The sequence below is a fragment of the Carassius gibelio genome, chromosome B21, assembly GCF_023724105.1.
Source record: "Carassius gibelio isolate Cgi1373 ecotype wild population from Czech Republic chromosome B21, carGib1.2-hapl.c, whole genome shotgun sequence".
Taxonomy (NCBI): domain Eukaryota; kingdom Metazoa; phylum Chordata; class Actinopteri; order Cypriniformes; family Cyprinidae; genus Carassius; species Carassius gibelio.
Window position 1 is genome coordinate 9,095,037 of NC_068416.1, and position 15,186 is coordinate 9,110,222.

Genomic DNA, 15,186 nt, shown 5'->3' on the forward strand with positions numbered 1-15,186 from the left:
TTTTTTGTATATAATTACTACTGAACTGTAGAAGATACATGTAGTATGGGATACTTTTACAAAGTTTTGTGGCACACAGACTAAAGAACATTACCTACAATGAAATAAAATGTGTAACTCCCCATAAATGTTAAATCTGAATGTATATGATTACATACATATTATATATATTACATACATACATCACTGTAAAAAATGACTGCGATTTTAACGGTAAAGAACTGTGAAAATGCTACAGTACAAACCTGTTTACTGGTTAACGGTAATTTCCTGTAAACTTTACAGGGAAAAACCATAAACATACGTTCCCAGAATTCTCTGCGTTGCATTTCAAATTTTGTTTGAATTTGATGTTTTTTCTTTGAAATAACTATGTTTCTTCTTAATTTTTTCTCATCTGTTATGTTTATTAGGTTTGTATGTTACATAAAATGTTGTTTAATGAGTCTCACCATGATGGTGTTTAGTGCTTGTGTGAATGACACCATGCACCTTCTATGTATCTTATTATTTAAAAGCTGCTTGTTATGGGATTTGTTTCACCACGTGACTTTCTCATCACCACCTGCTTTTGGTGGTTACCAGTGTAATACAAAGGTACAAAACAGATTTCAGTACTTCAATAAGTTCATATATTAATATTATATCAGTTAAATTATGGCATTAAACTGTAAATATAAAGTAAAACCGTTAAACCTACAACAGTGTAACTGTATTTTTTACGGTATAAAACAGTTAAACCAAAAACGGTTTTATCGTACTTTTTACGGTATAATTCTGGCAACCACAGCTGCCATTTTTTTACAGTATATTTTACAGAATATTTTTAACAGTGTACATATTGTGTATATATATATATATATATATATATATATATATATATATATATATATATATAAAATCATTGGAATGAAGTAGGCTATTTTATAATGATCCACATTGCCTAATGTATTGAATAATTTTACAAATGTTTTTACACCTTTCAAATGTTTTTAAAAAGTTTATCCTCTGAACTTTTCATCCTTGAAAAAAAGAATTAAAAAAACACGATATCACTGTTTCAACAAGAATATTGAGCAGCACAACTGCACAATATTATCGGACCAATATCGGAATCGGCAAATAATGTAAATATCGGCATCAGCAAATAATGCAGATATGTCTTACCTAAAAGAGGAATGCATCGACTCACATGTGCTCACTTGCAATTAGATCATTCTTGAAGCAAAGTTTTGCCTGAATGGTGATTGAATTCACTGTTTTTGGATCGCTACATTTAATCTGAGAATGCACGTACAGAATGCGTTAGATGTAAACCGTAACAGCAGGTGCAGCGTCAGCCTCCCCCAGGTCCTAAAGCCCTCAGTAAGGAGTTTCAATTCCGTAAAAAGTCTTGACATTTGACAAGTATTGTAACTCATACTCGGAATTTATGCTCTGCATTTAACCCATCCAAGAGCACACACACACATCAGTGTGGGAAGCAATTCAGGGTTCAGTGACTTGCTCAAGGGCACTTCAGTCATGGGTATTGTGGGTGGAAGAACTCCCTACAATACATACAACTCCTGCTGGCACTGAGACTCGAACCTGCAAAACCTGCAACCTTCAGGTCACAAGTCCAACTCTAACCATTATGCCACAAGTGCCCCTAGGGGGCGCTGTTGGTCTAATTCTAATAAAATTAAAGCAAAATACACAAAAATTATTTAGACAGTTTCTGATTAAATAAAGCAGTAATTAATGCCATAAAATCTGCAGTATATTCTCATTTAAAGGTCAGAAGCTATAACTTACATGACAAAAAATCACCAACATGACACTTAAATTAAAAATGTCATAAATACTGATTTATTCATGAATGTGTTAAAAAATGTTAAACAAATTATGAGCTCTAAAAAATTTTCAGAATTTGTAAAACTCTTAGACCATTTAGAAATGTTACATCTTAAAATAAAATGTTAAGGTTACCACTGCATCTTTCTGAAAAAAATGCAGTGATTAATATACAGTTTATTTATAGTTATTTTCATATATAGGTATATAGAATTTTCAGCGTCCTGTCATTATAAAATAATTTTAGAATTATTTAATTATAACAAATAAGTTCTTGTTAAAAACTTTGTAGAAAATTACAATTAATTATATATCGTTGTACATTATAGGAATAAATTATATTTTAAATTACAGTAGAAAACCAGTGTTGTGTGTGTGTGATGGTCTAGAAAATAGAATAATAATATTTAAAAATATAGCTTTTTTTATTTTACATAAATGTAGCCTTGGCGAGCTTAAGAGGCTTCTTTGAAAAAATAAAATCATACAAATGTACATTTTATATATATATATATATATATGTGTGTGTGTGTGTGTGTATGTGTGCGTGTACAATTTTTCAGGACCACACAATTAGAATTGTGTAGAAATAACAGATTTGAGGCAGAATTCAGAATTATTATTTAGAGATGACCATAAGCCATTATTTATTGAAATGTGAAAGTCAAGTCATCATAATAATTCGTTTCCAAAAAAAATCAGTTAAAAATCCTGCTAATACTTTTTCTCGCACGGTGACATTACACATACATAGCATGTAAAACACAAGATCAATTGGAAACCATAAGATTTCTTCAGCAAACTGAAAAAAAATCCTAAACAAATGGAGAATTACTCTCACGTCTTTCCACGCAACGATTTCACTTCATCACATAAGCTCATGACAAGTGAGCTCACAGACGCACCAAGCTGGTCAGCAATGGAGAAATCGTCCCACACATTACCGCCGCCTGATACAGATCACACAACATCTGGCACACAAGCAGACATGCAACCTTTCAGCATCTTGCATCAAAAAAGAAAACTAAGACATAAGCCGCGTTGTGCTGAATCTAAAACATGCTGTTGCTTACTTAGTCTCTAAGTAGGTTTGACAAATATAATCCCTGTTATCATACTTCACAGTGTCTTCATAATGACGTACAGTACGAGCTGCGTCACAATTCTGTCTTTACTTTGTGCATGAGGTCCTTCTGGTCAATCATTTCCAGCTGTCTGTTCCAGCGGTGGTAGGCCAACAGTGCTATATTCTTAGCTGCCACCGAGCTCATCTCCATCGCACTCCCAGCCCATTCCATTCCATTCAGGAAGTACAAGTTCTCATGCAGCACCACCGGAGGCAAGCCCTGGGTGCTTCCGTAGTGAGGGTACGCCAACCAATCTGTGACCTGCACGGAGTAGTAGGACTTAAAAAGTGTCTTCAGTTCGCTCTTCTCCAGAGGTTTTGGGGAAAAGACCTTGTAGACGCCGGCCTCTTGAGGCTGCTTCCGGCGGAAGCCAGAGGTTATGTTGACCGGGCAGACGCTGGCGGCGCTGTTGAAGAAAAGTCCCGGAGTGTCTGTGGTCAGGATGCTGGAAAATGGGAAGAGCTTTGGGTCGGGGAAGCCGAAGTAAGAGCAGTTTAGGTAGCCGTGGATGATGGAGGCCACAGTTTGGTGATAGGAGCCCGCTATTTCTGGAAGTTGTGGCTCAAAGCCTTGGAATGAGATGCCCGAGTTGAAGTTTTCCTGGAGAGGCGTCGCTACTACTACAATGTCATAGAGCTCTGATGACTTTTCAGTTTCAGAGTCGTAGGTGAGCTCATATTGTTGGTAATCTCCTGAGGAAATAAAATATTGTTAAGTGTTCATTCTGCTTTTTTTACTTAATGTAAAGTATATTACTATATAAATTAGGGCTGGATGATTATTGGAAAAGGAATTAGAACCAAAATTCAGAACCTCTGATGTGACAATTGTCCCATTTTGGTTAATTTGTTTTTTTAATCTTATACAAACTTTCCCCTTAAAAACATACCACCGTAGTAGGCGTGATTGTTGCGCTTGCGTCTTTTACAGCATCTCACATTATTCTTTTCTACTTTTCACATTGCATTAAACTAATATTCATTTATAAGAGATACAAGTTATTTGCTACTTTTCACGTGACAATATTTTAAATATATTGTGTTTGTAAGAGATTCTGATTTATTTCTACTTTTGACATGGCAATATTCATTTGCTTGCAAAAAATTTCATTAGAAAAACAAAATCCCACGTTTAATAGTTGATTATATTTACAGTACAAACCTTTAATGAACTATGAGGGCAAAGAAAAAAAAAAGTTCAATAATCCTTAAAGTGTTCAATTAATCAAGGTTTTGATTTTAGGTCATACCCCCAGCCCTAACATCAGTCCATAAGATCACCAGCAAGACAGCACTGTTCAATGACAAACCAACTCTAAATCTTTACTTGTCAGTAAGATTTGGTTATATGATCTATTAATTAATTCAAATACACATTAAAATAAGGTCACAATATCGCCTATGATAAACATAGTTTAATTTCAAAATTAAAATTAATTTTGATATTTTGGGGTCGTTTGGTATTTATTTTAACAATGTTGATAAAAAAATATTGAAAACATATATACGGTTATAAAATATCAAAATTATATTTATGAATAGGGTTGCAAAAAGGTGGAATATTTCCAGTAAATTTTAGAAATATTTCAGAAATTTTGGAAACTTTGCAGGAGTTTTTGGAATATTCCAGGGATTTTTGGAAATTTTCCACCCTTTCGAAACCCTATTCATGAATTAATGATATATTTACAAATATATTCAAAAATGTTGACACACATGTTTCAGGTCTAAAGAAAACAACATACATTTCTTCTTGATGATTATTAAATTGTCATTAAAACATCAAAACCATTTGAATCCAACATGTACACGAAGAGTTTATTTCTAAGAACTTAGCGTATACATTTGAAGTTAGATTCTTAAAGGAATAGTTCTGCCAAAAATGTAAATCTGAGAAGCACATCCATTCTTTCTTCATCAGATTGGGAAAAATGTAGCATTCATCACTTGCTCAACAATGGATCCTCAGCAGTGAATGGGTGCCGTCAGAGAGTCCAAACAGCTGATAAAAACATCACAATAATCCACAAGTAGTGCAAACTGTGTTTGTAAGAAACAAATCCATCATTAAAGCAACTTCTGACCCAAATATGAGTCCATACCCTCGTCTTCTCACATAAAAACCACAGATATATTTGTTTTCGCTTGCAAAGGGTGCTTGATCTATGCAAATTTCAACAGGGTCCGGCTGCAGACTTGCACTTGCACTTTCAGACTTGCACTCTCAGCATTTTTCTTAAACTACTGTCTACAGATCTTTTATATCACTGTCTTTGTCCATTAAGCTACATTATGTGTTTTATTGATAATGATTTTCGGTTGCACTTTATTTTACAGTACGTGTACCAACATGTACGTATAGTGTACTTACAGTGTATTTATCTAAGAAAGTTCTGGTAATACAAGGTTACTACATGGGGTAGGGTTAGGTTTAGGTTCAGGGTTAGTACCTAGTTATTACATAGTTATTGTAATTACTATAATAAGTACATAGTATGTACATGAGGAACAGGACTGTAAAATAAAGTGCTACCTGATTTTCTATAGGAGGAAAATGTTAAACGTACAATTTAACGCACTGTGTTCTGTACTCATCTGCTTGCCTGTATACGGAGTTGATGCTTTTAAAATCACTTATTGCATTTCATAATGCACGTTCATATTTGCTGGTCTGTATATACTTTGAGTCAACAACAAGACATATAGACTAGACCTATTGAATTGTCTTCTTCATCTTAGTCCGTTATTACACCACATTAAACGTTCTGCTGCATGGGAGGACAAAGTTTGCGCATTGTGTTCATAGCCATCTGCTTGCCTTGTAGTACATTAAATAATAACTATATATTGAAATTGGTCTTTTAATTGAACTTCATGTAACTTCATAAATTAAGACATGTTAAGTGTTTATGTTTTTCTACAGGAGGAAAACTTTTAGCGAGAGACTTTGCACATGCGTTCATATTCTGCTGTTCTGTTGCCCGGATTTGCCGGTCTTATCTTTTTCTTGCGGGACCCTGTACGTTATAGAACTAAATTAGTTTTAATCGTTTAATCACCACCCCAGCGTCTCGTCTCCATTGGCAACACGCATGATTTGAGTCGATTACAGGTGATTTTGCAGGTAGCGGAGAGTGGAAGTGGAGATTGTAATTTAGCTTCTTTTTTCTTGTCTTATCCACCTGGCTACTGTTGTAAAATGTTGAGATTTTCAAACAAAAAGTAATCAATAAATAGAACAAAATTTAAATATATAAGACTGCAAGTGACATTGCTAGCGGAAGCGCAAGTGTCTGAGAGCAAGTGCAAGTCTGCAGCTGGACCCTTCTCACATATTTTGTCGTATTTTAGTCAAAAGCAAAAGTCTGAAGTTAAAAAAAGAACATCTTGATGAATTTGTTTCTTCCAAACATGCAGCTTCTCCCTTCACAAGATGTTAACTGACGGGAGTCGTGCGGATTACTTGTGGATTAATATCATGATGTTTTTATCAGCCGTTTGGACTCTCATTCTGACGGCACCCATTCACTGCAGAGCATCCACTGGTGGGCAAGTGAAGAAATGCAACATTTCTGATGAAGAAAGAAACCTGTCTGCATATAGGATGGCCTTTTCAGCAAACATTCATTTTTGGGTGTTTTTTCTTGTTCTTTACTGCTAAACACTTTTATTTGTCAGTGACCCATAACAATCAGAGACCACTGGGACCAGGTGACAGGTGCTGGGACTACTATCAACGAAGGAGAAGATGTTTTGTTTAACTGATGGTTTCGTAGAATACCTGTTGATCGGAGGGTAATGGCTGTAACAGGACTTGGGATGAGATTGGCTCTTGCTAGTTTAAGCAGACCCGAGCAAACCAGCTTGTTTCCTCCCTCCACAGCCCAGAGATTGGCCTGTGCCCCAGCCAGAGACACAGCACCTGTCAAAGAGGAGCAGACGACTCAGAACAGACACGAAACCAGCTGCTGAGAAGACAACTATGACGGCCAGATCAATTTATGAGTATTATACTACTATGTGCTTTGTTTCAGGATGATTCGGAACTTTTTCTTCTCCTTTTAGCCTCATAACACAAAACAAGGTGTCAAATCAGGAAAACTCGATTCTTTCTTTTTGTTCTCTTTAAATAAAACGGTGTCCAAAACACATTCATTGAAACCAATCAACAAAACCTTTTTTCTTTTATTATTTTTTTTTTTTTTACACAAAGTCACAAAATTATTAATAAAATTAAACCATTATAGAAAAATATACACTACCATTCAAAATATTATTTTCATGTTTTTTGAAAGAAGTCTTTATTGTTGTTTTTTGTTGTTAAAAATACTGTACAGTAAAAACATATCTTATTACAATTTCAATTAAAATTGTATTAGCTGTGAAATATTAGCTATTTTAAATCATTCTAATGTTGATTTAGTGCTCAAGGCACATTTCTTCTTATTATCAATGTTAAACCGATTTATCTGTTTTAGATTTTTGTGGAAACCCTGGTATATATATATATATATATATATATATATATATATATATATATATATATACATACATACATATATAAGTGTGTTTGTGTGTATACTTCAAGATTCTTTGATGAATAGAAAGTTCAGAATAGCATATTTAATTTGAAATCTTTGTAACATTATGTCTTCCACATTTTATAAATTGAATGCATTCATGCTGAATAAGTAATAATAATAAGTAGTAATAATATAAGTAGCGATTCTACAACAACAAAACTGTCTGACCACAAACTTCTGTCTTTGGTGCAAAAACCTATTATTAAAATATTAAAAAAGAAAACAAAATTAAAACATTTTGTTTCAATTTAATGTTTTAGCAGGATCACTTTACATACTATATATAACTATAATTGTGATTACTATCCTATACTAGGTGATTATTAGTCAGTGAATAATTTCATAAGTAGTTCATCAGTGGGAAGATAGAAAATAAAAACTGAAACTAAAAGAATTAGGGGTTATTTTTAGAATATAGAAGTGTATAATAGTGCAAAGCTTCGTGTATCATTCTAATAACCTATCAAGGATGTGCTGTGCATACCAACAAACGCAGGGATGCTGATGTTCTGGCCGTAGTTGACCCTCATGATCGGGGCAATGACTTCATCAATGAAGCGCTGGGAGACGCCCAGCTCCAACAGAGACTCCGAAAGTGAGCGGCGGGTCATGTTGATGAATCCTGAACCCCCGAGAGAGTGCAGCAGCTCTTCTACTGAACTGAAGGCATAGCCATGGGCCTGGTATTTATAGATTCTGGCAGAAAAATTAACAGGAGATCGTGTTAAAGCAAATGAGCAGAAAAGAGGATGAAGGTTCCCCAATTCCAGCATCTACACACAAATTTTTGTCATGCTGATCAGAATATAAAAAGACTATTTGGATGCATCTGGCATAGCTATGGATCATTCACATAGATTTCCTTGCTTTCCTTCATTTGGGACGTTCTCAAAACATGCTGGATAACAGAGACCATCAGGTTTAGTGCGAAGCTGTGGAGCCTTCGTTCCTCAGTGTCAGAAAACCAGATGTTTCAGCCTTCACCTCACCTCATGAACTTCTCCATGATCTCCTCCACCCACATCTGCAGGCGGATGAAGCTGATCCCATAGCGCCACCACAAGCGAAACAAGTCCAGCAGATACCAATCCGTCTCCTCCAAAATAAACTCGTCTCCATTGAACACTGCTGTTTTCCCAGCCACACTCTTTCTGTACTTCAGCCCTGTGGACGGGTGACATGAGAGACTGCATAAAGCACTGAGGAAAACAAACCCCATTACTCTAAATATGAGAATTATAAGAAGTCTCTGCCAAGACTATTGCTCATAACTAGCATTAATTCAGTCAGTGGTTACAAAATGATATATTTCAGCAATATGAATGAATGCAGCTCACCCAGTTGCTGGACAAAGTCTTGCATGTGTAGGTTGAGGGAATGAATGATGGATCCCCCGGACTCGTAGTCCTGGTGGTTCACTGTGACTGTAGCCAGACGACCCCCGACTGACCCTTTCTCAAACACATCTATTCTCACTTCCGGTCCGAAATGTTGCCTTAGGAAGTGAGCTGTAGCGGTTCCTCCGATTCCAGCTCCAACAACAGCTGCAAAACGACATCAGACCTCGTTATCATGGGCTCTTTTCTTTACAATGACTTTTATTGCAGAATAATTCATATAATGTACATTTGGCCTAACGTTACCTATTTTTGAAGGCGGAGCACCATCGATTTTCGCAAAATCCGAATCCGCCAGTACATGCACGAAAGAAAGAAGAACAAATAGATAGTGATTCATGTTTGTTTATAAGAGACGAAACTCCTTTCATGGACAGAGGATGCACGCGCTGTCGGGCTGAATGGATGCAGGAACCTTTGTGCAGTTCTTCTCAACTCTTGGCGGTTGTGATACAAAAAAAAAATACGCAAAATATCTAATGATTTAGATCAAGTTCGTTTCGACAGAAGAGTAAAAGATATTTGCGTTAATAATTGCTTGCTATTCGGCTACCGCACGACAACAAGAGCGCATGATCTTGCATGCGCACGCTTTTCACCAATCAGAGCGAAAGATATTCTCTTCTGGCCAATCAGAGCAGTTGAAACTTATACTCGACCAATTGGAGTAGGAGAACCCTCCTTTCTTCCGGGATGCAATGAATCCTGATAATGGAACGGGTTTCTTAAAAACTACTGGTCAAGTGTAATTTTTATTGAAAGTTAAAAGCGATTTCGGCGACTTGCCGTCTATCACACGACCTATTTTTAAAACACAAGACATTTTAAAATAAGCAATATGACTGACTGATGGATAGTGTTTCCGTATGGGTAAAATGGGGCTGGCCGCTCCCCTGACTCTACGCTAATATCATATGGACAGTAGGACATTTGTGTGAAATCAAAATGTCTTAAAATTAGAACTAAGCTGAAAAGGGAATCACTTTTATTAAACAATTCAATTAAATTATGTTCAATTAATATAAATACAATGCCATTAAAATATACTAATGTTAAATAATTAAATTAAATAACTGAACAGAGAAATTTATTTTTCAAATAAATTGCATGGAATGTATTTATTTATTTGTTTGTCTTTAAAAAAAAAAAAAAAAAAAAAACTAAAAGGGATAGTTCACCCAAAACTGAAAATTCTGTCAATAATTACTAAACCTCATGTCATTACAAACCTGTAAGACCTTCGTTCATCTTTGGAACACAATTTAAGAAATTTTTGATGAAATCCGAGACCTCTCTGACCCTCCCATAGACAACAAGGGTCCTTTCATGGTCAAGACACAGAAAAGTACCAAGATGATCAACAGAGTAGTCCATGGGACATCAGTGGTTCAACTGTAATGTTACGACGCTACAATGGTTGAAAGGGTTTTCAAAACAAAACCTGCCCAATTGCTATTCAAAACTGGCCAAAACTAGCCCAATTGTATTTAGAAGGGGTCCCCCTATAAAAATTGCATTTCAAGTTTTTTTGGTGGGGTTCCCCTGGTAAAATGAGCATTTCAGGGGCTAATTATCACGTTATTGGGGTCACTTCAACCTGCGGTTGCGTCATGCTACTGCCATGAACACACATCCACAAGTGACGCAGTATACAAGAAAATGTGTCATAAAGTAGTTATTTTTGTTTTGTTTGTGCAAAAAAAGTATTCTCGTAGCGTTGTAACATTACAGTTGCACCACTGATATCACATGGACTTTTGTAGATAATCTTTGTACTTTTCTTGATCGTGTAAGGACCCTTGTTGTTTATGGGAGGGTCAGAGAGGTCTCGGATTTCATCAAAAAATATCTTAAATTGTGTTCCAAAGATGAACGAAGGTCTTATGGGTCTGGAACAACTCAAGGGTGAAAAATTTATGAGAGATTTTTCATTTTTCGGGTGAACTATCCCCTTTAAACTAAGTGTTTCTGTTAGATGGCCATCAACGGGAGTGTTAGTTGTTAGTTAATTCTGGGTCAAATAGAAATTCCCTTTTAGCCACCTGCTTTCTTAGAGGCTATGTTTTTTCCTGCTAATTTCCCAAACAAAGATTATGCTCAAGATTAAAAGGGATTTTCATAGAAAGTCATAATGACCGGTGCCAGGAACAGACTTGATACATGTCCAGGAAATATTGATGTGGCCATACCCTGTAGACTTAGAATAGATTACAGTTTTAAACAACAGCTTAAAAAAAAAAAATGGCTGAACTGTGGGTACAATTTAAACAACTAAATGTATTTTTGCACCATTTCAAACATTGCCTTAAAATGCTACAGTAAATAAAGATTATTATTATTATTATTATTATTATTATCTACACATTCCAGGCATTACATTTTTTCCTTAAATTTCATGTATCAAACCAAAATTCTTAAATTCATGTATGTATATGTATAATATTCCTGAAACAAAGGAGGAAAAACAGCATGAACTATGACACCATAAGTAATACAGTTTTATATACTATAAAGGCAGTTTATACATCCTAAACTGCTATTAATCTTGGATTTGACACGTTTGCACTTTTAAAGGGCAGTGTTTATTTATACGCCGTCTTCTCGTCACGAGTGGCCCATGACTTCAGGTCATCTGGAGCCTGTGATGATCTGACTCACTTCCTCTGTCATGTGAGGAGAGAGAGAGAAACTCTGTGGCGCAACATGGGGCCACTGACATGATATGCAAGCACACCGAAAAATCATGATGGCTGATGTCATAAGATACTATAAAAACATCTAAAGAAAAGTCAGTCCAGGATTTGCAAAATGGTTTCTGACGCTTACCGTCATGTTGTGCTGTTGTAACGGTAAAGAAACACAGTAAATGGCCGGCCTACTTTCAATGGAAATGTCTTTAGAAATCATTGGTTATTGTTGAAAAATAACAACACAGGGCATTCTCGTATACGGGCAAGGAAATGCGTTAAAGCACGAAAACCAAAATGATCTCCAGAGCAGGAGGTCTGACATTCGGCGGTGTTTTTGGTACCCTTGGAAACTAGGCTGAAAAGGACTCTCGTATGTATAAGGAAAGTGAAAAAAAAGTTAATCTAATAACAGCCATATGACGGTTAGCAAAGACGAGATCTCGCACTCTTGATTGGCAAACCGAACAGGGTTAGGATTTCCCCGTCTCAACCCACGGACTTTACAGAGCGGAAATGGTGCGTTAAATACTTAACCAACATTTCCTCCTGCACTGGCGGTTGGGGTTTTCTCAACACCAACGTCGCTCACACGTAGCCTAGTCTGCAATAACAGCCTATTGATGGAAAAACAATGTTATTCGATCAACTTTATCCATTAAACACGATTGCAGCAGCATGTGCTTCTGGTGGTGTGACGTGGGTCTATTATCATGGGTTGTGTGTTGTGCAATTATGGCTATCTTTGCACTTTGAGCAAAATGGATAGCAGTGGGACTTTCCCATGACTATGTGTGTAGTGTGGAACAAACGCCCATGCAAATGAGCGAGCTAATCGATCGGTTTATATAGGGATGCGCCGAGCGAGTAGGCGGCAGAAGAGCTTTTCTGCATGTGTCTTATCATTCGCTGCAGGTGCATGAGAGACATGATTCAGCATCCTCATCTGGTACTGGTACCGAAATGACTCACCAACAACAGATGATGTGGACCTGTCGAGAAAAGAGGGGAAAACTAAAGAGGTGAGTGATAAAAAGCAGATAAATGACAGATGTGCATGTGGGTTGAAGAAGTAAATGGAGCTGAAGAAGTAAAAAAAAAAAGAGAAAGTGTCACGAGTAATTCCATGGGAAAGGTATTATCGTTGCATTTCATGCACTTAAGATTAAAAAAAAGTGAAATGTTTTGGAGGAATTTTATAAATGTATAATTTATGATGCCAGTTCTTTTACGTCTAATAAATGTTGAAGTAAAACACATCATTTAGTGACATGTAGCATATGGTAAAAAATTTGTGAGGTATTTTTTCAGTAGTTTTATATATACTATAGTTCAAAGTTATAGTTTTTTTTTTAAAGAACTATTATATGTTATTATGCAAGGGTGCATTAATTAATCCGAAAAGTTAGTAAAGACTATTATCATGTTACAAAAGATTACTATTTAAAATAAAAAGGTGTTCTTTATCCTCAAAAACATAAAAATTCTTACACAGCCTAAACGTTTTACATTGTTAGATGGGATTCTTGTGTGCCACTTTAAGAATAGACAATAATACAAGCTGTTAACAATAATATAAATCATATTACAACATTTGTTTGTCGTAAAAAAATATTTTGAGAAACTGTAATGATAACATTCACACACAAGGAATAAAAGTCAGCATGAAGTTGTCTAGAAACAAATTTCAACCGACTGTAAACATTATTTAAACTATACTTTATCATAGGGATTCATCTTAGTTTTATTTGTTTCTTGCAAGGCAGTTGAACTGAACTTGACAAATGTTAGTAGGATGCATCTGAGCATGCAGTACTTTCAACACAATGTTCTTGAACAAACACAGAATTGCTGGAGTCATGATGAGGAACGAGGAAACCCTAGACAAAAATCCTGCTACACGGGAGTCGAAGTAGTTGTGTTGCACATTTTACCATCTAAAAAACACTAATCTTATCACATATGAGAAATTTTCTACTTTTGTTGGGTGATTTTTATTGACATTGTACCATTACTTTATGTTTAGTTCTCTGCTTAGGTCAAATAAAATCACCCGCTTGAAGCATTTGCAGTAGATCTGAATGGAGCTCCTAGCTTTGAGAACTGAATTCCAAGGGTGTCTGTTGTATATTCAGCCCACGGAGTTCAGTTCTTAAGTTTGGATGCTCACGGCATCAACGCTGACCTACGACCTGAACCAAAACGCCTGCTTCTGGACTGGAAGGTACTGATGCAGTTTATTATGCAAGGTTTATTATTATTTTTTTTTTAACCCAGTCCTCTTCTTTCAGATTAGAGATGACCGCTTTTTTCTTAATGAATTAGTTACTAGTCTGAATTATTCATCAACTTTGTATTAAGTGGATTCTATCTGGTTGTGGATAATCATGTCATGAATTTAATAGAAAACTAGTGCCCAGATTTTTAAGTGAAGAACTTGTTTGGTGAAAATACTCCATTGTATATTTTTATACTTTGTTGATGTCGAGACAGAATGATAGCATGAAAACTGTATTTTTCTTGTGATAAAGAAAATAATTCAGCACAAATTACAGTTATATTAAATATTAGTTTTTTATTGTAATACTGATTAACGTTTGTTGTGAAATGCTGTGGGGGAAAAAAAGTATATCAGTATGATATACGATATGCATTTTTATTCTAATTTTACACGTTATTATTCGTTATTAACTTTCAGTACTTCGTTAAAACTGGATCACTAAAATACTTTGAAGTTTAATTTTTTTTTTAGTCAGCGGCAAAATTGAGATTTTCATCAAATTTTCCTACATTTTATTACCAAGTTGCTTTAAGAGTTGATAACCAAAATAACATATGCATTTTATTTTATGTTTTATACTCTTATCTGATGGCCAGTTGTTAAATCACACTCAGTTCTTGGCATATTTAAAATAAAACCTCCAAATGTCCTGTATTGTCAAGGATGGCCTGACAGGACTAAAAATTATGTATTTATGATTAAATAGTAATTGTTTTTAGATATTTAATCAAAATAGTACATTTAAACTGCTAAAAAAACTGTTTACAGCGTTCTTGTAAATGATGTCAATATTCTTAGAAATCCATTTTCTATTGTGATTGCATGCAGTGAATGATTCATTCAAGTTTCTTTATTTCTTTATTTTCTTTTTATTCTTTTTATTTTTGACCTTGTAACTTTTATTCAAAATCATAGATTTCTCTCTGCTGAATCAACTACAAGCTCGCATTCAGACCTGCCTCCATCAAGGTACAGGGATAGTTCACCCAAACAAAAATAGTTTTTTTTTTTTTTCATCATTTACTCAATCTCAAGTTGACCCAAACCTGTATGAGTTTCTTTATGCTATTGAAAAAAAAAAGAATATATTTTATCTATGATTATTTTTTATTTTATTTTATTTATTTTTTTGAAGAAGAATGTCGGTTAAAAAAAGATGATGTTCTTCTATTTGGAACAATTTAAGGGGGAGTACATGATGACAGATTTATTATTTTTATTTTAGGTAAACTAAACAACAGAGTATAGAACACCCTACATTTTTCTTTTTCAATAA

The 15,186-nt window shown here is 35.1% G+C and overlaps 1 protein-coding gene across 1 annotated transcript; it reads right to left on the minus strand.

The window, feature by feature from the left end:
- Positions 1 to 2,452: 2,452 nt before the first annotated feature.
- LOC127986072 (prenylcysteine oxidase-like) lies at positions 2,453 to 9,560 on the minus strand. Its single transcript, XM_052588270.1, has 6 exons — positions 9,189 to 9,560; positions 8,883 to 9,089; positions 8,535 to 8,709; positions 8,030 to 8,241; positions 6,744 to 6,884; positions 2,453 to 3,655 (listed from the first exon to the last, which is right to left on the minus strand). The coding sequence occupies exons 1-6, from the start codon at positions 9,280 to 9,282 to the stop codon at positions 2,994 to 2,996; spliced, it is 1,491 nt and encodes a 496-aa protein (XP_052444230.1). The 5' UTR covers positions 9,283 to 9,560; the 3' UTR covers positions 2,453 to 2,993.
- Positions 9,561 to 15,186: the final 5,626 nt, after the last annotated feature.